Genomic DNA, 25,059 nt, shown 5'->3' on the forward strand with positions numbered 1-25,059 from the left:
TGCATGTATATGTTAACAAATAAGACTTTTGTATACCTGCCAATACAACCATGAGGGTAGGTTTATAAACCACTGTTGTATGAACTCCCAAATGCTCTCCTGCTGAAAAGCACAATCAGGAGGCCGATTTACACGTGCTCAATTAATCTCAATTAATCTTTACAATTCTAATTAACTTTCTGAAGTCCTGACAAGGTCTGTTAATGTTTAGCAGGGTGATCGTCTCACTGAGGAAAATGACACATTTGAGCAGATCTGAACTCTCTAGTCTCATTAGTACTGTACTCTGTAATTAGCAGAAGCCCCTTGTTTGGGATACTAACAGAAAGACATTGGTGAGATTAAAAAGAATCTCTCTGTGTCATGCGTGCCACCAGATAAATGTCCAACTAAATACATCGCTTCAGCACTATCATTTGGATTAAAATTAGTTGGTTTCCATCAGAGTATTTACTGACAGTACTTAAAAGCGTATGACTATGAGGTTCATTAAGAAGTGCATCTTTGCTTATTAAAAGGTCAGTGAAATTTAATAACTTCCCATTACTCCTACATTCAGTGCATGTTTACCATTCGGAGGCTGTATTCTCCATAGTAATAACCATCCATATTGTACATTCATGTGAAGAATAATAATAGCCGAATTCAGAGACAGCGAGATTAATGTTAATGGACACTTTAAATATGTGCATTGAACATTTATATATGTGTATTTATATGACTTTCCAATAAAAATGTCTTATTATTAGAGCATACAGTGATGCCTACAAAGACATATTTTTTATACAAAAACATTTGGAATCGCCTGTTGGCTAATGACATGAGCTGGATTCGAACCGGTGAACCTCAGCTCACAGGACTCTTATGGACTCTTACTCTTACCTTATGGACTACAAAGACATTTCTGAATCAGTATGACATGTATGTTAAAGGGAACATATCTCGGTTCAGTGGTTGATCAATATATTAAGTGTACTGCATAATATAGTGTACTGTAGCACTACATATTTTTTCATTAATTACATCCACACATGTATTTAAATGTATTACTAATAAATGTAGACACTTTCAATACGTCACTTTATATCCATGCAACAGATGTCTCCTAGAGGCTTTCTGTCTACTGCTATGCAAAGTTTGTAGACACTCCTTTGCCCATAGTGAAATGAAGGAAGTTGCCTATAGCTGGTGTTTCACAGCAGTGCTGAGAGATGTCAGACAGTCAGCAGACTGAAGGACAAACCCCATGCGTGAATAGAAATTCAAATCTTGAAAGAGATGGCATTAAACCTATACTTTTAAAAATCTACATTGCACAGCATAAACAGATGAATCAACATGTACTGATATATGCACTGCAATATGTTTTCTGAACCAGGACATTTATCCTTAAAAATTGCAATTACCTTCCAATGGAACAGCAATAGTGGGATTAAAAATATCAAGGCCACATATGCAGAAATAGTGTTATTTTCTGTCGTGAAGAAAAATGTTGGGTTGTGTAGTAACAAAATTTGATCTATTTTCCCATCCTGTGTTATTTAAAATACACATTTTAAAGCACTTAAGGATTCAGGAATTGTTTGCGCTAATAATCTATATTGTTACAGTCAGAGAAGAAAACATTTTTACTCCATTCAGTGTCACACAGATCAACAATATAATATGAGGCGGCAAGTCCTGTGTAGCACTTTGATCCCTAACTCAAATATAAACTAATCTTTTTCACAGAACAGATTTAAATAATGTTACAGGATTGAGAACATACAAGAGTATATTAAACATAATCATTATGAATGTCAGATTTATACACTATAAATATACACTATATTATACCAACAATTAACTTTTATTGCCCTGCTTAAAAACAGACATTTGTATTTAAATAAAATAATAGCATGTAAAGACGAGTGTTGTGTATTTAACAAATGTATACCACCAGAATGAATATCACACATATTTGGGAAATAACACAGCTTCCATGAAAGAAAGACTGATGAGTAAACTCATTTTATGCATTACTATGAAGTGCTGTAAAATAATGCACTATGTGAATGTAAGATGTAAGCAATAAAATTATAATTAAAGGTTCTGCTAAAATGGATTTACAGCTCCAGTTAATGGTGAGAAACATTTGTTAGCCCTGCACAGTATGACATATTGACCTGCTGACTACAAGCAAAATGAATGATGTGTGTCAGAGTTCTAGCACGATTACGGTTACACATCAATGCATAAGGAATACCTTTTCCCGGTGACTTGCCCAACGTTCACTTTGATGCAGATGACCTTGCGTGACTGAATGCCAATGGCACAGGTTGGCTTCCCACTCCAGTTGCTGGTTGCATTGAGGTTAGTCATGGAGGAGTCCTCAATGCAATCTCCCCAAGAAGAAACTTCCCAATAAAAGCTGGAGCAGGGATGGTCATTGCACAACCTCCATTCCTCCAAGGCAGGAGCGGCAGGGCACGGTTTTCCCTCTGAACAAAACAACAACAGACGTACCATCGTTTCAGTATGTGCAAGGGGGACTGTATCTTCATTTGTCTGATCCTCTTCTATGATGGGTCTATGACTAGAATACAGCTGGAGGTCACACACATGCTTTTTGGTTTAGTTACAAAAGGTAGTTCACAACTGTATTTTCTAATTTATTTATTTTTGCTTATAACATCTTACCTAGCATGTTGTTACAGCATTGCTTCTGCTAAATTGCTGCCCAGCATGCAAAAAGAGCTTCTGTAAAGACTTCTCAATCCAAAGTAACATGAGAAATCAATGTTTCATGCCCTGCTTCCACTGGGTTCATTTGCTTCATACATAGACTCACAAACATATTTTCAGGGGCATTTTCTTAAGCAAATATACACCAATCTGCATTATGACCACCTGCCTAATATTGTATAGGTCAAACTGCGATGCACTGTGTGTTCTGACACCTTTCTATCAGAACCAGTTTTAACTTTTTCAGCAATTTGAGCTACAGTAGCTCGTCTGTTGGATCGGACCACACGGGCCAGCCTTCGCTCATCACGTGCATCAATGAGCCTTGGCCGCCCATGACCCTGTCGCCGGTTCACCACTTTTCCTTCCTTGGACCACTTTTGTTAGGTACTGAACACTGCAGATTGGCAACACCCCACAAGAGCTGCAGTTTTGGAGATGCTCTGACCCAGTCGTCTAGCCATCACAATTTGGCCCTTGTCAAAGTCGCTCAGATCCTTACGCTTGCCCATTTTTCCTGCTTCTAACACATCAACTTTGAGGACAAAATGTTCACTTGCTGCCTAATATATCCCACCCACTGACAGGTGCCATGATAACGAGATTATCAGTGTTATTCACTTCACCTGTCAGTGGTCATAATGTTATGGCTGATCGGTGTATGTACCATGTGTTCATGAAAGATCTTTAGTATGTAATAGCTTTAATAGTTTCTTAATCAGTGCACTTTTCATAAACCCTAGTGTCTTTAATTATCTTTAACTTTGTATTACTATTTGTCATAGTAATTGTACTATTATCTAATGACCACAGCAGCACAATAGAACAACTCACATTCATCTTCGTTTTTCTTTAAAAAGACAGCATACTGGTTATGGGATCCCAATAGGTGAACGAATTTAAGTAACCATGATATTTCTTTAGCATAAGAATATATGAAACCTCTTTTTCTAAGTACTAACATATTTTAATTTAAACACAACAAATTAGAACACAGACTGAAAGAATATTAATGAAGAAACACCAGGTTAATAATACTTCAATTGTCTAGTTAGAATGTATAACAACGATAGATATTTTCATTCCCAAGGTGGAATTTGGTGACAATTAAGTGAAAAGTGACTTTGTGTGGGAGTTGAATGTCTCAAGGCTCAGGTGTATTTTTGTCTTAATTAGACTTGTGCTTGTGCAATTTGAAACAGGCCACGCATGATTTATGTCATACAGTCAGAGTCAACTACAGAATAATTTACTGCCTCAGGAATCCATTTGACAACATAGCTCTGACTACTAACCAGTTGCTATAATTGTACCAACATTATAAACCCACATTTTCTGTGAAAACTACATACACATATTTTACACAAAAGAATTTTCAACAATAGAACGGCATTGTTTATGTGTGTGTATATAGATATATAGGCTTCCAATGACTAACAACTGTCTCATGTACACAATGCTTTTGGCTTAACCAATGTTATAAAAAAAAGCAAAGCTGTCATATGTTGGAGCAGATGTTACTTCAAAAATCTATTGTTGTAGAATTATGATTAATTGTTTATCTTCTACTCTTCGCTACAGTTTCCCTTGCTTCATTTCTCTATTAAGTCAATTCTCCTTGTTAGCTGAAGGTATATTATATTTCATGTTTATAGTGCTGAATGTTAAACATAGCATGACTCAGAATTACTTTAAAATTACACAAAACTGAAAGCACATTTATTCATGACAGTAATAAAGATGAAACATTTTCTAAGCAATCTGGTTTGTACCTTCCCCAGGTAGTGCCAGAATATCCCTGGTTCTGCTCTGTTTGCCTTCTGCATTTTTACTGGAACAGGAGTGGGAACATGGTGACCACGCTGACCAAGAACTGAGCACGCAGTCAGATGAACAGGACACTTCACAGGGGAGCTGAGAGGGTGGAGGGTCATCTATACACAGCTCATTAGATACTGCCTCACCTACAAGACAAAACCATTTCATCTGTAATTGTTATGTTTTGTTTGTTTCAGAAAATGCACACAATTAAAGAAGATACAATGCATACATTTCATGTTGACTGTAGTTGCAAAAATACACTCTTCTTTACAATAAGATTAGGCTATCTTCTTTATCAAGGATAATATAACTGCCCCCTTTGATTGTCATTGAAACAGGCAGAGGAAGCTAAGTAAGCTTTTAATCAGAGGCGAAGAAAAATCTTCAGTTTTGACTCATTACCTTTTGTTATTTAGATCATAAAAATGAAAAATGTGTTGTCGGATAACATTCGAATTTCATTACATATAATAAATGTAATTGAGTGGATTACATTAATATTCTGACTTAACTTAAAAACAGCGTTATGTGGTTTCAATTTCAATATTAAATTAAATTTAAGGTAATGAAGCTGTAGTTGTTGGTTAGTATCTGAAAATGTGAACTAATTTGTTGACAAATAAAACAAATGATGGATTGAAAGTGCCTGGCTGATTGTTTTTGACCTTGTTATTTCCCTGAGTTTTGCCAATAGGCTATTATACAGTACTGCATTTTAATTACTTCAAGAAGGCAATATCATGTACGTCTTCTCAGAAGTTTTTTATTAGTTTTTATTCCTTTTAAGTATTAAAGACCACTGTCAGTCTTTAAACCAAATAAGCATTTTGTACCACGCCATCATTACACATTAAGGTCATTACTGTATCATGACAAGTAATCATCAAACAATTATCATTCATTTTCTGTTGCTAGAAATGATCTCTCTGAAAATGTTCAGTGGTACTAAACTATGAACTACTCTTGGTTTTCTTAGCAAAACACATTATAATTTTGTGTTGCTAGACCACTAATCTGCACATACTTTAGACGATCCTAGGCAATACTCATAGTTATACATGGTATCCGTCTTTCTTAAGTGAACTGGTGGTCTACTTCAATATCTTTTAACATTGTTTACATCTACAGACCCGAGGTCACAAGGGAAATCAGAATAATGCTCTCAGCACTGTTCAACATCATTATCCATCACATCATTTGACAGAAAGCTACAGTATACATTGTCACTCTTGCTTTACAGAAACAAAGCTCTAACAGAAGGGGCTCAAGCCAAGACAGATTTGTATTTGCATACCACAGTTCTCCCTCATGATGTATTCATGACAACAACTCTACTATCAGAAGCAATCAATGAATGAATATATATACATCGTCATTGTCATCATTAGCCTATATCGATCCACTGCTGGATGAAGGCCTCCCCAAAATGATTCCACTTGCTTCGATCTATCGCTTTCCTTCTCCATGTCATGCCTGCAAAGTTTATTATTTCAACTTCCCATCTTTTATGTGATCTTCTTCTAGGTCTTGTTCATCTCTTGGGATCCATTTGATAGCTTCCTATGTCCATCTTTGATCTATTCTTCTTATATATACTGTATAATCTTCATATACATATACAGTTGTGAGCAAAATTATTCAACTCCCATTGCAAATCAGGTTTAATGTCAAAATGTACAGACTGTCAGCTGTTTACAATGAACAAATCAAACAAAAGCAATTGAAATAGCTCAACACAACAAATGCTTCAAGTGGTTTCCCCAAATTCAACTGAAAATGCAACTTATAATGACTTCTCCAGTCTCATAATTATTCAACTCCATCATGGCAAGCATTTTTAGTACTTAGTAGAGTACCCTTTTGCTGTTATGACCTGCTGCAAACGAGATGCATAGCCAGACACCAGCTTCTGGCAGCATTGCTGAGGAATCTTAGCCCATTCCTCATGAGCAATGGCCTCCAGTTCAGTAATATTCTTGGGTTTGCATGCTGCAACTGCCTTCTTCAAATCCCACCAGAGATTTTCTATGGGGTTCAAGTCAGGTGACAGTGATGGCCATTGCAGAATCTTCCAGGACTTGTTCTGCAACCAAGCCTGGAATTTGTGGTATGCTTGGGATCATTGTCCTGTTGGAAGGTCCAATGACGCCCAAGCTTCAGCTTCCTCACAGACGGCATGGCATATTCTCCTAGGATTTCCTGATACTTCAATGAATCCATCTTGCCTTCCACACGCTGCAGGTTTCCAGTGCCAGAGGATGCAAAGCAGTCCCAGAGCATCACCGAGCCACCACCATGCTTAACTGTGGACAGAGTGTTCTTTTCAGCGTATGCTTCATTCTTCTTCCTCCAGACATACCGCTGATCCATCGTGCCGAAAAGTTCCAGTTTTGTTTAATCGCTCCTTAGAACAGAATCCTGAAACTTCTATGGCTTATTTATATGATTTTGAGCATATTGGAGCTGACTTTTCTTGTGCTTTTGGGTCAGTAGTGGTGTACGTCTTGGAGTTCTGGCATGGAAACCTTCTGCATTTAGTACGTGCCTTACTGTGCTCACTGAAACCTCTGCTGGAGGTCTTTTGCAGTCACTCGAGGGTTTTTCACAATGTGCCTTCTCAGCCATCTGGTTGCAGCCGTTGATAGCTTCCTTTTTCTGCCCCGTCCAGGTAGACTAACCACTGTTCCTTTCACTTTGAACTTGCAAACTATGCTTCCAACGGTGTCTCTAGGAACATTCAGTGCCTTCACTATCTTTTTGTATCCTGTTCCTTGTTTGTGAAGGGCGATGATCTCTTCTCTTAACTTTTTGGACCATTCTTTTGACTTAGCCATATTTCTAACATGCAGTCAAACGTGACACTCAACAAACCCCTAGCCAGTTCAGGTATTTCATTAGTTCTAGCTCAAGCACACCTGGTGCAACTAATGAAGCCCTTGATTAGTTGCATCAGGTGTGCTTGAGACAACACCTGTTTTGCATATGTGTGCTGTTGTGAGGGATTCTATTCAGGGGGTTGAATAATTGTGTTGAGCTATTTCAATTGCTTTTGTTTGATTTGTTCATTGCAAACAGCTGACAGTCTGTACATTTTGACAATAAAACTGATTTGCAATGGGGGTTGAATAATTTTGTTCACAATTGTTTATATACACACACATACAAATTGGTAAATATTTAATTTCTAGAAGAATATTAAGAACTCTATCTTACAATAAACAAAATTGGAAAATGTTCTAGAGCAAATCCTTGAAAGAAAGTCAGAACTCATGAATATGTAATTGTGTATTCATACTGGGAAGATTATATATCCTCTTACTTTATTTTTCTTAAAATACTGCAAGATAGGGGGGAGAATACAATTATTTTCAGCCTTGGGAGTAGAACAATGACAGGCTCTTTAATCATAATGAAGGGTAGGATTAAATCGAACTTCTCTGTGTGGCAAAATAAAGCTTGGTATTCTGCATATTCATTACAGTCATGAATCAACAGTGAAGCTGTTTAGTTTCATACCAAATTCGATCTTATTCTCTTGTTTTTCCTTTGTCTTAGATGCACTTTGTGTAAAACTCATCTAAATCTTAACAGCAAAATACAGTCTAAGAAGCAAACAAAAATCAAAGCTTTTTCAAAGCTGTACGGTAAAGGATTTTATTCAGAATTATCTGATGGATTTTGTTGACACATTAAACATAATTTTTTAAACCTGTTCAAAAGAAAATAATTAATCTTTACATATTCATGCTTGAACCCCATTGCAAAAGTAGGCTTGCGTTTAGTTAAGTCATAAAATGATAATATGTGTTTTCAGAAGGTTATACAATTATTAGTTCTGGTTTGTTTGTATGAGAGACTAACTAGTGAATTTGACAGTGTATGTTTACCATCATACCACTTTAAAAGCACACCGCTAAAACACAATTTTAATATTTTCTAGTATTTCCAAATAATTGTAGATCTATTTAAAAAAAAATCTTCACTTTTCAAATTGTAGAACACGCAAATAAGAGTACAAAAAAAATCTAAACAAGTAGATAATATTTAAATGGTAAGTTAGAATAAGGGCAATTCCTATATTTAATATTCAATAGGGTTTGGGAAATGAAGAATAACTCTTTATAACAGCCTTTCCTTTTCTGATAGAACAAAAAGACTTTACTGAGAGGTCATGACAGCCAAATAGGCAGCCCAGTCTGTTCAATTTAACAAGTAAGTGAACTACACAGTTTACATTGTAATTCTCCATTAGATTATTATTGTTAATGCAGCAATTCCCACACTGAAATGTTAATGATTACATTTATGACTTTAAAGGTGACTTTTCAAGCTCTTTGATATACATGTTTTGAAACTAAATCGTGTTTTTAGAAAGAAAACCATATATGAGAGCCAAAATGAGTCAAATCTATCTCCACTTCTTGAAATGGGTACATACAATCTATAATCAAAAGTTTCAGGCATTTGTAATAAGTTGTGCATAATAAACAATATACATGCATATTGTATATATTAACTTATGTGCTCCTCTAGAGAATGAAAAGTCATGTGCTAAAGCAGACATTGTGCATATCATAGAATTATATTACAATTTTGAATTAATTCACCGAATACTAATCATGGTCAAATCTGAGGTTTCTTTCAGCATATCTATACCGAATGAGCAGTCAGTGCAAATGCCTGCCCACTTTCAGCTGGAAAAAACCCCTGTCTGTTTAATTGCTGACAGCCTACTAATTATTGTGCTTTCAATGTTAAAATGGAAGCAATTTTCAAATCATATTAGGAACAGGTCCTTTAATTAAAATGAATCTGTACACATTTCTGATTCAGATAATGAAAAGATCAAATGTATATGATCTTTTTCATTAAAATACAAGGTAAGAAAATATGTTCCAGTAAAATGATCTTCAAGTTGCCAAGAGTTGGATATGTTCATATGTGGTTTATTCCAAGTTTAAGGGCTTTCACTGTTAATATCTGTTTTCTAATCAGATTTCCTACAGAGAAGCTTTCAAACATTTTAAGACTGCAGTAAACATATATGTCTTTTATTACATTATTTTTGAATGTATTTTTTAATCTCATAATTTCTGATAAAAGTAAACATTTATTCATCTGTTTTTATTGAGATGAGAAGCTCTATAAAATATTGACAAATCTGTATAATTTCTGACACTTTGTAAGCTACAATGCAGAAAATGTTGTTAATGTGTGTATTCATAAAAGGCAAAATACAATAAGATAAAAACATTCCCGTTTTAAATGAAACATTTCTTAATGTGATTCAGGAGTGACTTCCCTGGAGCATCTTTTTGATCATTTCTTTCCAAGACAAGTCAGTGTATGCTTATCCGGTTTATATGACATAAAATAAAATGTAGTTTACAAAACTAATCTGGCAGGACACCTGTCAAAAAAACAAATAAATTAATGAAATAGACAAACAATCAAAATTGTATGTAGGAGCAGAGGCAGCTGAATAACTTTTTACATGTAAAAAGGAAGGTAGTAATACTGCCATTATAATAAAAGTTGTTAAAGTGTAGAATTTAACAACTGCTTCCTTTAAAATATAATTACAACAACCAATTCATTGAAGTTTAAAATGTAAAAATGATTATATGCACCTACATACAGGTGTGTTTACAGTCATTAATTAAATAAAACAACCATCATCTATTATATCAGCCTTTGATCTTTCTGTGGATTAAATCTACAAATATACATTTAAAGTGCAGTGAATACAGTTTAGCAAATGTCATTTAATGAATACTTAATGATAGTATTACACTTTCCATATTACAGAGACATAACTGACACCTAATGAAGTAGCAAAAACACAAATCTATTTATCAAATTAATTGGGGTAGCGTATGAGAGGCAATAGTTAACTTCTTTATTAGAAAAAAAATAATACATCGCATTTAACAAAGCACCAGATTCTCTTGCCCAACAGCACTCAACATCAGTGGAATAGTTTCATTTTGAAATGTTTAACCTGTACCAAAAGGACATCAGGATAATTTTCATAGTATTAAATCTATGCTAAAGTGCATGGCCCATTTGCAATTTTACTTTGAATGACAGAAAGGATGTAGGTCTGCATCATGTTTCCACCACATTTATATCTGAACCTTAGATCAATAGACTGATGGGAAGCTATTAGCTGAGGTTGCCACAGGGTTTGGACTGGGGAGAGCAATCTGGACTGCTCTATGTAAAACATTCACGACAGGTGATGCCACTTCCCAGGAAAGGGATACCAGCATTGCTTCTCTGCTCTCTGGGGTTTTTTCCCCGTATTGTGGTGAAATCCAGTTGTTCTCGAGAATTAGGAGGGACAAATGTTCACATGCAAGATTGCCTATTCCCTAAAAATCTCAGCTTTCACTGTTTATTTTCTTCAATGTATTTAAAGCTGCACTGAATCAGAACACAGATGTACAGATAGCAACAAATTGCTTGTATTGTTTTTTGTTTCTTGGTGATTTCTATCTTCTTCTCAATGGAAACCCCAAATCAAGTGGTGTGTTTATAATTAGTGTTTTTTCAGATGGATGCTATTTATTTTGTTTTGTTTTGTTATGTTTGGGCTGGTGTTGGTTGGTGATAGTTCTGTTGTGATGCTCTATTCAAAGAGCACTTTATCAGGAATTGCAGTTAATATACAGCACTGGAAATGTAGCACTGAATTGACTGAATAGGCACATTTACACTGCCATTTCTGATCCGGATCAAATGCATCGGAACATTTCATCCTGATCAGTGGTGTTGCGTTTACACTGCCATTTAATCACAATCAACTTTCAGACACCACAGGGGTCCTCGCATGCGCAAGTCCAAACTTCATTATATGCATATATTAAATTAGTCCTTTAAAACACAGCTGTATAACAAAACTTGTTTTATCTCATTGTGAATTAATGCATATTTTTTGTATCCAAACATATACAAAAAATGTTTGCTAATATAAAATAAGTTACTTTTCACAGCCAAAGCATTTTAAATTAAAATAATTTTAATTTAATTCTATTTCAATTTAATATATGCATATAATGAAGTTTGGACTTGCGCATGCGAGGACCCCTGTGGTGTCTGAAAGTTGATTGTGATTAAATGGCAGTGTAAACGCAACACCACTGATCAGGATGAAATGTTCCGATGCATTTGATCCGGATCAGAAATGGCAGTGTTAATGTGCCTATTCAGTCAATTCAGTGCTATATCTGTTTAGCTAAGCTATTTAGTGTTAAATTTAACTATTTTATTTGTAATATGGGAAGTAGGGAAGTGTTCTCTTATCTGTTCCACTGATGCATGTCTGCCACATTAGCATGTCAGTTCAAACTTAATTATTAGTACTAATTTAGTATTTTAGAACACAGGGCTGTATCGAAAAGTGTATTTATCTTGTTAAGAATTATTATAACAAGTAAAACCAAGGCACTTGCTTGGAAATGACAGTGTAAATGTGCCTATTGAACTCCCATCACCACTAAAACTAGTAACTGTTATCTCAACTCAAAAAATATATATATCTAACTCGAGATCTAGGCAACCAAATGATGAGGTATTATCTCTCTAAAGCCTCCTATATGATGAGATGTAGAGTATTACAACATTATCTGATGCATAAATAAGATTTAAGATTTAAACCAATATTGATTCCCATTTTGTCCAGCTGTTTAAAAAATAATTACATTCTTGAATATCACAAATTACTCTGTTTAAAAATGCTTGAAATGTAATATTATAATACTTTATGAATATTTCTGCTTTCACACAGAAATAAATTATGTACTGAAAACTAGAAATGTTTTATGCCAACTATAGCTTTTATTCTCATGTGCAAATAAAAATGAATGCCTTACAAAATACAGTTACCATTCCGAAAACCCATCAGATAATAAATAATAAAGAACATCAACAAGGAAATACAGTAGGTGATTAATTTAATTAATCTGTAGTTCATTTCTTAACATTAAATAAATGGATCCTGCACCTGGTAGTGTATTGCATATAATCTCAGATGCTCCAGGAAAGCAGTTTGCTAACAATAACTCACTTGAATGTCACAAACAGCTTGATTTTTTAAATTAATCAGAATTATCCAGTTGAAGACATAATATTGGCAAGCAGGCCTTGCAGCCAGAAAGGTCATTTACCAGATTACCGTCAGTTTCATTGATCAGACACAGAGATAACTGACATTTTGATAGACCTGAGAGTCACTTCAAAAATAGATAGTTGTGCAGGTATCCGTGCTAAAAGTTATAAATGACGGTTTGCGAATATATGTTCAGCAGCATTGCCATATCACAAGTAGCTGTACATGTACAATGTACAGTAGTGTACATCAATGTACACCAATATATGTATTTGTCTATATAAACCAGTTTCTTTATGTATAAGGTATCTGTAATACATGTCAATAATATGGTTTATTTAAGCAATAGTAGATGCCACACAGTATTTCTTATAACCAGTATATATCATTCCAGAGGAGCAACTGAACTGTAATGAGGTGTGTAATGATCCATGCTCAGTATGGTATTCTGTAAAGGCATGATGTAATTCCAGCCAAAAGCATAATTCCTGCACAAAGCACATCAGCCTATTAATATGCAGTGTAGACTGTCTCATATTTGGTTTGGTCGAAATATTTCATTTTTATTCAAACTTTGTTGGTAGCTATGGGTGATAATTTACTTTGGAATACACTACTGGTCAAAAGTTTTAGAACACCTACATTTTTCCAGTTTGTATTGGAATGTACGCAGTTTAATGTCTCAATGTACTCTTACATTAAAGCATAGAACAAATAAACAATTGGAGTTCAAAAAGAAATAATGGAATCATTTTGTTTAACAAAATGTAACCCCTTAAGCTGACAAACCCCTCTGGTAGCATTAAAAGGGCACCAAATCCGTGTGCTTCTCTTTAATCCCATGTGTACTCTTCACTGTTGTGTTGTCTGCCAAGTGTTTGGTATCCCTTGAAAGCTGAGACTAATGACGTGAAGCATTTTCTGATGTGAAAAAAATGTTTTTTACACACCCTCCACATTCTGAAAAGGGGGGTGGGGGGATACCTGGTCTGAGTAGGAATAAAACTTCTCTGAAAATATTGACAATTATGATATATTCTGGAACCAGACAGTCTACTGATCAAAACAAGACCATCCACGTTTTGGTAAAAGCAACACACTCCCGTAGAGAGCTCAACATGTCAAGATGGAAAACTCTGTTTACAGTGTACTAATACACAATGATTTTACATAATTGGATCTGAACTTCTCTGTGTTTGATAGAACATGAACATATATACTGGATTAATCGTGAGGTTGTTCTGAACAAAACAAGCCTTTTTGCAAAGAAATCCGATCGAAACGGGGTGATCTGTGACCGTCTGAATGAGACCCCCCCAAGAGCAGACAGCATGTTTACCCCCCGGGATCTGAATGACGGCGGGCGACACGAAAACTGTGAATCGGATGTGTTTGAGAATGAAATGCGCTGGTAGCCAAGAGAATAAGCTTTCAAATGATGTGCGCATTGTTGGAATACAGTGTACCTTCTATGCACAGGAGCTGCGCCAAATAATGCTTAAGAGGGTGTAGAAACACAGTATATAACTCTGAAGTTTATATTATTTTTCAGTTTTTGGTAACCTAAACTTTTATTTTTAACCTCTGGCAGTTTACAGCTTACCTTTGTACAATTTCAGGTTATTCACTAGACTTGAACTGCTTCAATTTCAATAAAAACTGAACAAATGGGGGTGTTTTAAATCTTCTGACCGGTAGTGTAACTTTTCAAATTATTTATAAAATATTTATATGAATTATCTATAATAGAAACAGTAAAGCAATTGAGCATAAACATACACACATTACATACACTGTGTTAACACACAGACCTTTATATTATATTCAAACAATTAGTACATTTGCTAATTCAGTAAACTTTTAATATTATGTTATGCAACTATAATACTACCGTGAGAATTTCAATCAATACTACATATCTTTCTACATATTTATACATTTCATATAGAGACAGAGAAAATCTTTATTGCCATTTTGAAGGTCAAGTGGTTAAATAAAAACAGTTACCCCATTCACACTGAAACAATTGCCGGCTTTTTGGTGGCATTTTGTTGCCGGCAAGGTCTGTGTGAATGGGTTATAGCTGGCATTTCGATACCAGCAATTTTCCGGCAAGGGTCCTAGTCTAATTGCAATTTTCCGGCAGCAGGAAAATTAATGATGGAAAATAACATGTCACGTCCTTGCGTTGTCGATGCAGTGCGTAAGCTAACTGACATAACCAATCAGAATAGGGGCGCATTCTCGCAACCACAACCCAACAAGATTAAGCCATCTTTGAACAAGAACTTGTGACCGTAACGAAAAATGGACCGTGTCATTAGAAATGGCAGAGGTAAAAATAATGCAGTTGCAGCAATTCTGAGAGTTATTGATTAACCAACAGGTTGGTGAGGTATGTAATCCTAACTATTGTCACACATATGTCAGAAGTTATATACCAATAAATCATGCAACATATAATATCTCTATACAAGCAAATGTGTTAGACTGCATTATAGTGACACTGACGGTAGTTTTTTTCGAGTTATTTAATTAGATTTTAAGGCAGTAGTGTCAAGCTTTAAAAAAATGAAAAATAATAAGTTGTTTTGAGCAATCAATCAATTGCAGATCTGCACACCCAGACTTTTGGTAGATATAGATATACACACAATGAAATGTCATCCGGTTTTCTGTGTGAATGGGTACATCCTGCAATTTTCTGGCATTCAAAGCTAGTGTGAATGGGGGTGTAACAGGAAAAAAGTAGGCAAACGTTGTACTGAGATGACCTAATGTTTTAAATTGCAATACAACCATGAATCCTGTTCAGCCATAACATGAAACAATATAAATTGATCACAGTCAAGATCCCTGTGTAATAAAATGAGGATTTTTCTACTCGTTTATTTAAAAATGTGAAAAGATGACATCACACAGAAACAGATAATCAAATAATGGAGTCTAATTTACTGTAATAGTAGTTGCCTTTGGAAATCCTAGTTGCATGTAAGTTTGTATTCTTTACTGAAGACTCAAATATTTAGAAGGCACAAATGTTCAATTTTTAAACATACTCAATTAAAAACAATGTTGCGGAATAAGTCTGTGAAGGAAATGAAGAGAGCAGTGAGGAACAGATGTTACTAAAGGCTCCAGGAAATATACTAATTGATTGATTAGATACTGCTAAATATTACAGATAACAAATCTATCATCTTAGGAAAAGTATGATAGTAAACTGTAATGAAGCCAACTAGAAAATATGCATTTTATAACTGGTGTTCCTTTGGCACAAAAGAGCTTGCAGCCATTTTGATTTTGTAACGTGTGCAGCATTGGAGCAGATCCAAGGAGCACAAAGACCACAATACCCACCTTGCCAACACAGTATTAATTCTTTCCAACATTCATATTTCTATTAGAATTGGTAAGGCTACTTTCAGGATGCAAACTGCAATATGAAAACAGCAGTCAACATGCAAGATCCACTACTTCTACATTTTCTGTGATTCCATGTTTACTATATACATTGTTGGCATTTTGTACATGTACTAGGAACTGAAAAAATATAGTGGATTTTCTGATAGTTTAACATTCTTCTATTAATTTTACAGGCTTCCCTCTCAAGGTCTGCTTCCTTGGTTAAATTGTGTGTTAAAATGTACACTACTGACAGCTCTTACCTGACAACTGAATTACTGAACACATGACATTAATAATGTATGATTAAAAAGAAGGAACTATTCATAAAATACATCCTTCAAGGGTACCATGGGGGGGGGGGGGGGGGAGTACATCAGCTTAAAAACGCAAGATCAGCTAGACTTCAAAATATATCTACTATGTAAATAACTCTAGAAATATGTTATGGAGAAGGTCAAAATGAAAAAAACACTCTGAATTGAAGGTTAATAATTGGTAAAGAAAATGTGTTCAAAGCTGGAACAGAATCCCCACTGTGGAAGACCTTCCTAATGGATCACAGCCTAAGGGCCTGATACATTATTAATATGCAGATACATTGCTGTTGTTCCTCCATGTAAATGTGCCTGTCTTCGCTGTTGACATATTAGTGGTGCTCCCTTTTTAACCTATTTATCCCTGTGTTTGTGATTCACAACTGACCTGTATATGTAAATAACATATAAACTATGATTTGTAATGAAAGGTTTTTCCTCAACACTTTAGCATTTTGCTCCACGCCTGTTTTTGCAATGCATACCTTGCTGTCTTCCATGGTTTGATGTGATGCATTCCTCGTGCTTTAACAGTTACATACACATATGCTACCATGACATTGATACATAAATGTCATTCACAATTATGTTTTACTGCTGATAACTGATCTTTTAATACAAAAGCCTGTCTGCATATGCAACATCAGACAATTTCAAACATCCTTCAACGCATGTCACTGTCAAGTGCATCTACCTAAGAAAGGTCCATCAAAACACAGGAATAAATAAAAAGCACAACCACCTATTACTGTTTACTGAGGAAACCTGGCTAGCAAGCTAAAAAAATAACAAATTAAATTATAAAGATGACAAATACAATGATTACATATAATACTTTTTTATCACAAAGGATAACAAAAGAGAGAGGGATTGTTATATTGCCCTTTATTGTGCTTTTGGTTAAGGTAACCTTGTTGGGAATGTCTTGTTTCCAATTGTAAAATATCATCAAGGTGATAAAGAGTTTAATCAGCAACAACTACAGCTCCTTTAAAAAAATGGCAATACCGATTCATTTTTCACATGTGAAAATTGATTTTCTACCACATTTCTGCCTGTTGCTTGTTCAAGCGTCTATCTATCAATGCCAGAGGTCTCAGTTTTGACATTAGCTGTAATTACAGCAAGATGCCATGTTTGATAACTCCCTGGGCTCCGGCTATTACTGAATTAGCTTCCAGTCACAGGGAACTCTGTTCCATTATCAGCTTTACTAAAATAACCAGATAAATGCCAAGAAGGTGGCAGCAATAAAGGATAGGTGCTTTATATATGGATTAAGGCGGACACATAGAAGATTTAAGTGAGAGGATGCATACAAAGAAGAACATCATACTGTTAATACTCCATGATAACCAGGATTAACTTTTACACAGAATAGAAAATACATTCTCCATGTAAATAATACATTTCTTTTGCCTTTTAAGTGCCACATGATTTAACTTTGGCTATGAAAACACCCATTCTGGTTTGTCTGAGTTTAGTCTGATCTTACAATGCTATAGGTTAAAAAACATGAAAATCAGTAATTCTGGTTTAATTACATTTAGGCAAGATGTACAGAAAGATTTTTCACACAGGGCCTCAAGTTCTGAAATGGTTCTGTTTTCTGTTTCACCAAAACCAGAGGACATTAATCCGTTTGTGCAACAAAACGAAAAGGGAGAGAAATAGCAATTAGCAGGAATCACTTTGATTATAGTGCCTTCCAACATTTATATCACCTGATCATGCCACTCAGCTACACTGGTTTGCATGAATTGGCTAATGCACAGTAATGTATAGGTACCCAAACATAACCAAAGCACACAAAGAAAAACAACCTAGGAATACCATAAGTTATTGCACAAACAATCTTCTTTGCACATTCATCTCCTTTGTTTTTGGAAAGTAGAAAGTAACAATGCCATCTTCACTGTTTGTCCCACAGCAGTGGGCACATACACTTCATGTTGGTAATTGAAACTATAATTACTGTCAAGGAGTACGACAATGATGCTAAACCATGGTTGACTTCTTAAATAGTTGACGTAGTGAAGTGAAATCTGGAGATTGTGTTGTTTTTCCAGGAAGTTATAACAAACACAACCAAACATACAGAGAGAATTCATGCTTAAGTTTGACATCCGCCATTACGTTTAAAATGTTACATTTTTAAAAGTTGCTTATATGATAGACTCAATCTAGAAGAGTGATATGTATCTATCTTATACCCTATAACAACACATGTAGACGCATACATCTATGATTTTAGAAATGCAGTGTTTTTTCCTTTAAGCATATAGCTAAGAATTAACTGCATTGTGTCTGCATTTAGGAGAAGTTCCAGTAAAACAATAGATGTGCTAACAATATACTGGTATTCAAAAGTGTAATAACCACCAGCTTAATTTACTGAAATCCTCACAGTTTGCGGCTGAACTCAACAAACTCCAAAAATGTATTATTTTCATATATATTTTAATGCACAAGATTCATTTAACTAAACGAAAGACCAAATAACATTGTTTCAGATAAAGTGTGAATACTTTAAACAACAACTGTTTATACACAAACAAAACATGAACAGTGAAAAATACTTTCAGAACTTTTACATAAATGTACAGAAAACAGCTCAAGAAAAAAAACATGAATAATGAGAAATATCTGTAATTGTTTATCCAACTTTATCATGTCAGAAAACTGGGATCTGAAGTCACACATGAAGGATATTTTGACAGCTGTTTGATATAAGCAGATGAATGGGGGTTCGGGGGGCTGGTTTGTTCTATTTGTAATGCATTTCACTTAAATGCCTGCTGTTGTGCAAAAAGGAGGTCATGGCGATCCTAATATCTTGCTTGAATCTGCCCTAGGCACATCTTGCCACCGCTGCATCACTCAAATTAATGGTTAGCCACAACATTACCACATTGTCAAAGCATATATATCATTTAAGTCTGGGCTCCTTTGAATGAGCAAATTGAAAAAGATTTTCTGCCCAAAGTGATTTTATGAGTGAAATTTGCTCCTTTACCACATTGTTGTACCGTATAGTTTGCCAAACTATGATGTAACATTTTTCCGAAGTGGTCACTGGACTGCTCGAGTTATTGCACTTTACTACGAGAATAGCAAACAACAGCTGTGAGCAGGATCAGAGCGAGACCCCTGAAAAATACACCTCAACAGTGTCTTTATCAGATGTAGCACCAAATGCTGTGTCCCACTGAACTGAGCTCCAAGGGGTCTGTTGAACGAATCAATCTTCCACTGCCTGCAGACAACATCATTCTCTATCACCTACTAAATTTTATGGTGTGGAACACAACTGCAAGACGATATGTTAGAAAGACACATTTTTCGCTCATTTACACAAACAGTATTGTATATTGTTCTCCAGACATTAAGTTTCTATTAGTAATAAAACATGTCGTAATATATACTTACCTCATAATGAATCAATTTAAGTCTACTTTAAGTCTTAATTACATTAATAATAACAAAAAAGTCCTGTGGCTTTTGTGTTTTCATTCTGAATGAGAACTAATCTAATACGTACACATTCACACCCACATATCGCAACATGCTTCACAAAGACAACCAGAAACCATTACATTATTTTAAAGACTTAAACATTTTAGCCTAGTTAATGCAATAACAGTAAAATTACTTCCATTGTACATACATCGTACAAAAATGGTTAAGCTATGTATGTTCCAAAACAACTGGAGGGATTAATTACAGTATTGTGACCCAATAACTGAAGTTATGTGTTGCTAAAACACATGTAGTGTCAAACAGTGTATAAGAACCATGGCTGCAAGTCTGCGCTACAAATCCAATAATAAATTACTATATTCGAAATGTTGAGGCCTGTTAGCGTAGACAGTTTCCTTCTTGTGATCCCTTGGTTTGTAATGATGTTTAAGGTTCTCTTAGTATTTACCACCTATTACAGTTCTCCCTTGAAGATTAGATTTTCTACAGAACTATTTAAATTGAGTACAAAAAATGCAGAAATACACATAATGTTGCAGACATTGCCTTTCTTGGGTATAACAGCTGCAGATTGTGAATCTCCCAAAGACAAACCTCTCCAGAGTTCAATTATAAATCTGCAGAATTCATCTATAAATCTTGTAAAGTATTCAGATCACGTAAGATATAGCATCCTGTTCTACTTCATACTCAGTGCTACAGGAATCAAAAGGACAGTTTCCTTAAAATGAGTTTAAGCATGAACATTAAATAACAAACTTAAGGATCCCAAAAGAACCTGGAAATATAAACAGGAAGAGTAGATACAAATGCGAACATTTATAAGCAAATGGAGGTATGTGTAATGTTATTTTGTCCTTTTATTATGTGGCAATACCAATTTAAGGATATAATGGATAGTCGGGAGTTTTCAGTGAGCACAACACAGGATACCATTAGGTTGCAGATGTAATCCTGGTTCCCTGAAGACGACAGTAGCAGGAACTCAGCATCGTATTGCAAAGCTGCCATTTCGGCCTCAACAGGAGATAAGAAAGTTTTGCCTCCTCAATATATGACTAAGCACTGCTCATGCTGGTCTCTTTTGCTACTCGCTGGTAAAGTGGATGAGTACTCTGGTCTCCCTTGTTTTTGAGATCAGGTTGTTGTATCCATTGCAAGCTATTCATGTCATTGCTGGAAGCAGCGATTTCCTATACTCTTCTGTGGCTGCTTTAAATTTGAAAGGGAACTCCCTGGTCTAATGCATGTCTGGGTTGGGTAGCTAATGCATTGATTAATTGCATGAGAATTTGAAACGTGTGCTTTTCTTTCTGCTAGAGCTGAGTCTGGTTCACAAACTTGAGTGAGCTGCACTGAATATCATTTAAAAAGTTGGGAGTGGTTGACTATTGCCTTATGATTGTGACCAATAGTGTGGAGAGGCTATTAAAATGGCAAAGGCTCACTGTGATAGTATATTTATAATATATATATATATATGTATATATATATATATATATATATATATATTTATAACTGCACTTAGGTGGCATATATTTACATCACTGCTCCACACTTTAGAAATCATGCTGGCTATGTGGATTTTCTCCTTTTAATAAATAGATCAATCGCTAATTGAAGTGTTTTACTTATCCCCCAAACTTAATGTATGGATTCACTTACGACAAGCTGCATCTCTTGAAATGTGCCATACCTCATCAAGTACAGCTTAAAGATAATTAATTTTGATCCTTAGCTGCCTCTTTAACAAATACATTTAATCTATTGTGACAAGGTAATAAAACACGGAAAACACAGATGTAATTAGGTATATAAGCCATATAGACCAGCAATTAATACATTTGATTGAAATGCTTGTACTGACTTTTAAATAGCTATCACACTGCACATTTCAGCCATTACACATTGGCAAAATGAATAACAGACGTAAAACAGGATAATAGAAACACATAAGGGATTCATTCACATATCTGACATCATCTTGTCTCACAGTTGCATTTTGTATTTAGTAACTGACAGAGGGAAAAAAATGCTTACCTTTAGTGTTCTTGCATAAGACTTTCTGGTTTTGTATTCCTGGCCCACACGTTCCTCTATTGGGTACACAGAGTTCCTCCTCAATCACATCCCACTGAAAACAGGCAGGGTCTTCGCATGGGAGAGTTTCTACTAAATGCGGACAGCTCTCTGCTGTGCCAGTGGGCTCTCGAATCACTTCACGTCTTCTTTGCCTAAAACCTACAAATCAAGACACAAGCCCAAGGATCACAAATAATAACATATTTCAGATCACACAACTTTTGGAGCTTACAAACCCTTTCAAGCTCTTCTCCCCCAGGGCAGGGGTATCTGATGTTTGACTCAGTGCGGACAATGATGAAAAAAGACAACATGATGAAGATCAAAGCAAACAACAAAGCACTGTTTTGATAACATTAAAATTGAATTTCTTACTAGAAACTGAACCATCATTTAATGGGTAGCCAGTGGCTATTTTGCTGTAATTTTGCGGTAAAAATAAATTATAAAAATAGTGCCCAGGTAAATTAACATGATTCAAATGTCTTATGATATATGATTTACATGCTGCAAGGATAACATTAAAGTGCAGGAAAAAAATTATTGGTTCCTGATCTTTTGCAATTGTTTGTGGGGTGTAGTGAATAAGCAAGTGTTTCTCTATATGCAGCGACCAATTCACTGCAGACATCTTGTCTGCTCAAACAATGGTGGTTCCTCTAAGTAGATATTTCCAACAGCAGTGTTTAATTCAATGAATACACCAATAGACTATCTTGAACAAACCTCCTCACAGACCGGTCAGAGTGATTCAAGTTTCTGTCACAGGAAGTCTACTTTGCACACACAAGCGTGATTTGTTTCTGTTTCCACTTACAGATACACACTGTCTTTGCAATGGATTGATTGTCACTATCAGGAATTCAAGTAAATGATTTTTGAGATTGACCACGTTAGATCTGCTCAAAACTCACCTTGAAACATGGAAGAACAATTCCAGGAAAACATACTCAGATACACCAACTCCCCCATAAAAAAAATAATTTAAAGGTTCCACAGTCGCATTTGGCCCAGTCAACAACTCTATTTCCAAGTCAGTTCACATACTTTGTTCCAGCTCCATTTCAGCACACCTTTCACATATTAATGCAAGCAAGGGGTCACATATTATGACACTGTTTTCACCTTGCAATGTTCTTCTCATTAAAAAGTGAGCACTCTGTCAGAACTTGTTTCAGGAAATAAAATGTAGATAGAAAAAATCTGTCTTTCAGTATCAAACAAAACAGTGGATGTAGTCTATTCATTAATTAAGTAGCAAACAAAGAAGCCAATAGACTACCTGAGTCTGTAAACTTTTAAATATAGAATACCTTTTTTGCCCTGTGGCTCCAGGCAGTTTCCATATATGCAAGGCTCCCAGAAAGACCAGGTCGAGACTAAACAGTCCTCTGGGCATGGGATATTGCACTGCTGAACAGCTGAAGGCACTGATCCCGGACACAGTTTCCTATTCACCGGTCTAGAAACTGAAAAGAAACCAAGTCAATTGTCAGTAGTTGATATTAAATTTCTATTCAAAAGGTAAGAACTACATTAAAGTCAATATTACATATACACATCCCCTTTAGGATGTCTTATTGTCATTCTCTGGATGTGGGTGTGATTTTCCATCAGAAAAGCAAAGTCAGTGATAGTCACACATCGCAACATTAAAGCAGGCAAAAGTGACAAGCTGAGAAGGATGTCCCTGAAGATATTTGAAATGATTAGATTATGACACATACAGAAACTCAAGATGAAAAGATTAACAGGGAATAATGGTTTTTTTTTCTGTACATCAAGCTAAACAATTTAGAAAGCAAAAATAATATTCTTGAAACTGGCATATCAATACATCTGATTCACTTAGCATAAACTAGTCACTCTTGATATAATCCAAAGGGATGTTTCCCAGAAACACTTACACAACACGATTCTTCCCAGGAACACTTAAACACTTGCTTTATGATAAATAATAATTTAGATTGCATACTCATATTATTTTGTTGTTGTTAAGATCAATGTAAATATCTAACTACATAACAGAACTGTGTATACTCATGTGAGGAGTTGCTTTACTTTTAGTTGTTTACTGTTTACATTCTGCGTCTTCTGTCGTTGTTTCCCTAAATTCGGTTATTTCCTGAATTTTCTTATTGGAGTTATCTATTACAAAACAACTGAGTGTAATCAATTTGCATTAGCTGCAAGCTGATCAGGTCATGTCTAAAGCAAACATCTGTGGTGACTTCTATTGATCCACTGTTGGAGTGCCATTGATTGAAAAGGCCTGCTCTGGTTAACATTCGAAAGTGAGATGTGCAAATTCTCACTATTTCTCCTGTTAACAGTAGGTCCAACAATGTATTTATTTATGTGTTTGTTTGTTTATCAGAACCAAAATAAGAAAAAAGATTGGATTATTTCTTATTAGATTTGTATCTCATACGGGCAGTCACACATGCATTTAAGTTAAGTTACAAGAAACATTTAATATACAAAAGACAGAAAATCTAAAAGTATCTGGTATATTGAAAAATGTTAATTATTTCTTATACTATACTTAAAAGTAGTGAGACTGGGCAATGTTCATGTTTTACTCAAATAAAAAGCACATTTAACCTCTTCTTTTTACTGTACCAATAAAAATGAATATCATTTCTGCCCTTCATTATCTGAACGTTAATGTATCTATAGCATTTCATATGAAACAGCATAGAAATGTGATTCCAGCTCATTGACTCAGTTGAAATTACTTGAAAGTCAATGGAGAAAATGCTGGGGTAAATTCAGTTCATTGCACATTCTATAACTCCTGCCTGATCTTCCTATTACCGTAAATCTGACTGGTCTTCGATTTTGCAATAGTGCTAATAGTCCAAATTACAATACACATTGTCACTTCAGTTGTAACCCAGCTGGCAGGGAGACAAAACACCTGGGCCTGGACTTATTTAATTTCATCTTTCATATCAGTGGAATTGTTATCTAGAATGTCCTTGTGAAGCTGAGAAGATGAAAGCAGATGCACATGCAAACATATTTTCCACTATCAGCATTACATCCAGGGGTCTGAGATTCAGAGTCTCAACGGCTTGTAAGAATAGTTTCTGCGGGTACTTTAGAATGCTACTTGAA

At 35.3% G+C, this 25,059-nt stretch overlaps 1 protein-coding gene across 1 annotated transcript in view; it reads right to left on the reverse strand.

The window, feature by feature from the left end:
- thsd7ba (thrombospondin, type I, domain containing 7Ba) overlaps nt 1-25,059 on the reverse strand; it is a 110,087-nt gene that overhangs the window by 70,140 nt on the left and 14,888 nt on the right. The window contains exons 5-8 of the mRNA XM_066688515.1: nt 23,253-23,408; nt 21,898-22,098; nt 4,497-4,688; nt 2,246-2,480 (exon numbers count right to left, since the gene is read on the reverse strand). Of these exons, the coding sequence (XP_066544612.1) occupies nt 2,246-2,480; nt 4,497-4,688; nt 21,898-22,098; nt 23,253-23,408 (784 nt within the window). The remainder of the gene's footprint in view (nt 1-2,245; nt 2,481-4,496; nt 4,689-21,897; nt 22,099-23,252; nt 23,409-25,059) is intronic.

The sequence above is a fragment of the Amia ocellicauda genome, chromosome 16 (genome assembly GCF_036373705.1).
Source record: "Amia ocellicauda isolate fAmiCal2 chromosome 16, fAmiCal2.hap1, whole genome shotgun sequence".
In the NCBI taxonomy this organism is placed as follows: domain Eukaryota; kingdom Metazoa; phylum Chordata; class Actinopteri; order Amiiformes; family Amiidae; genus Amia; species Amia ocellicauda.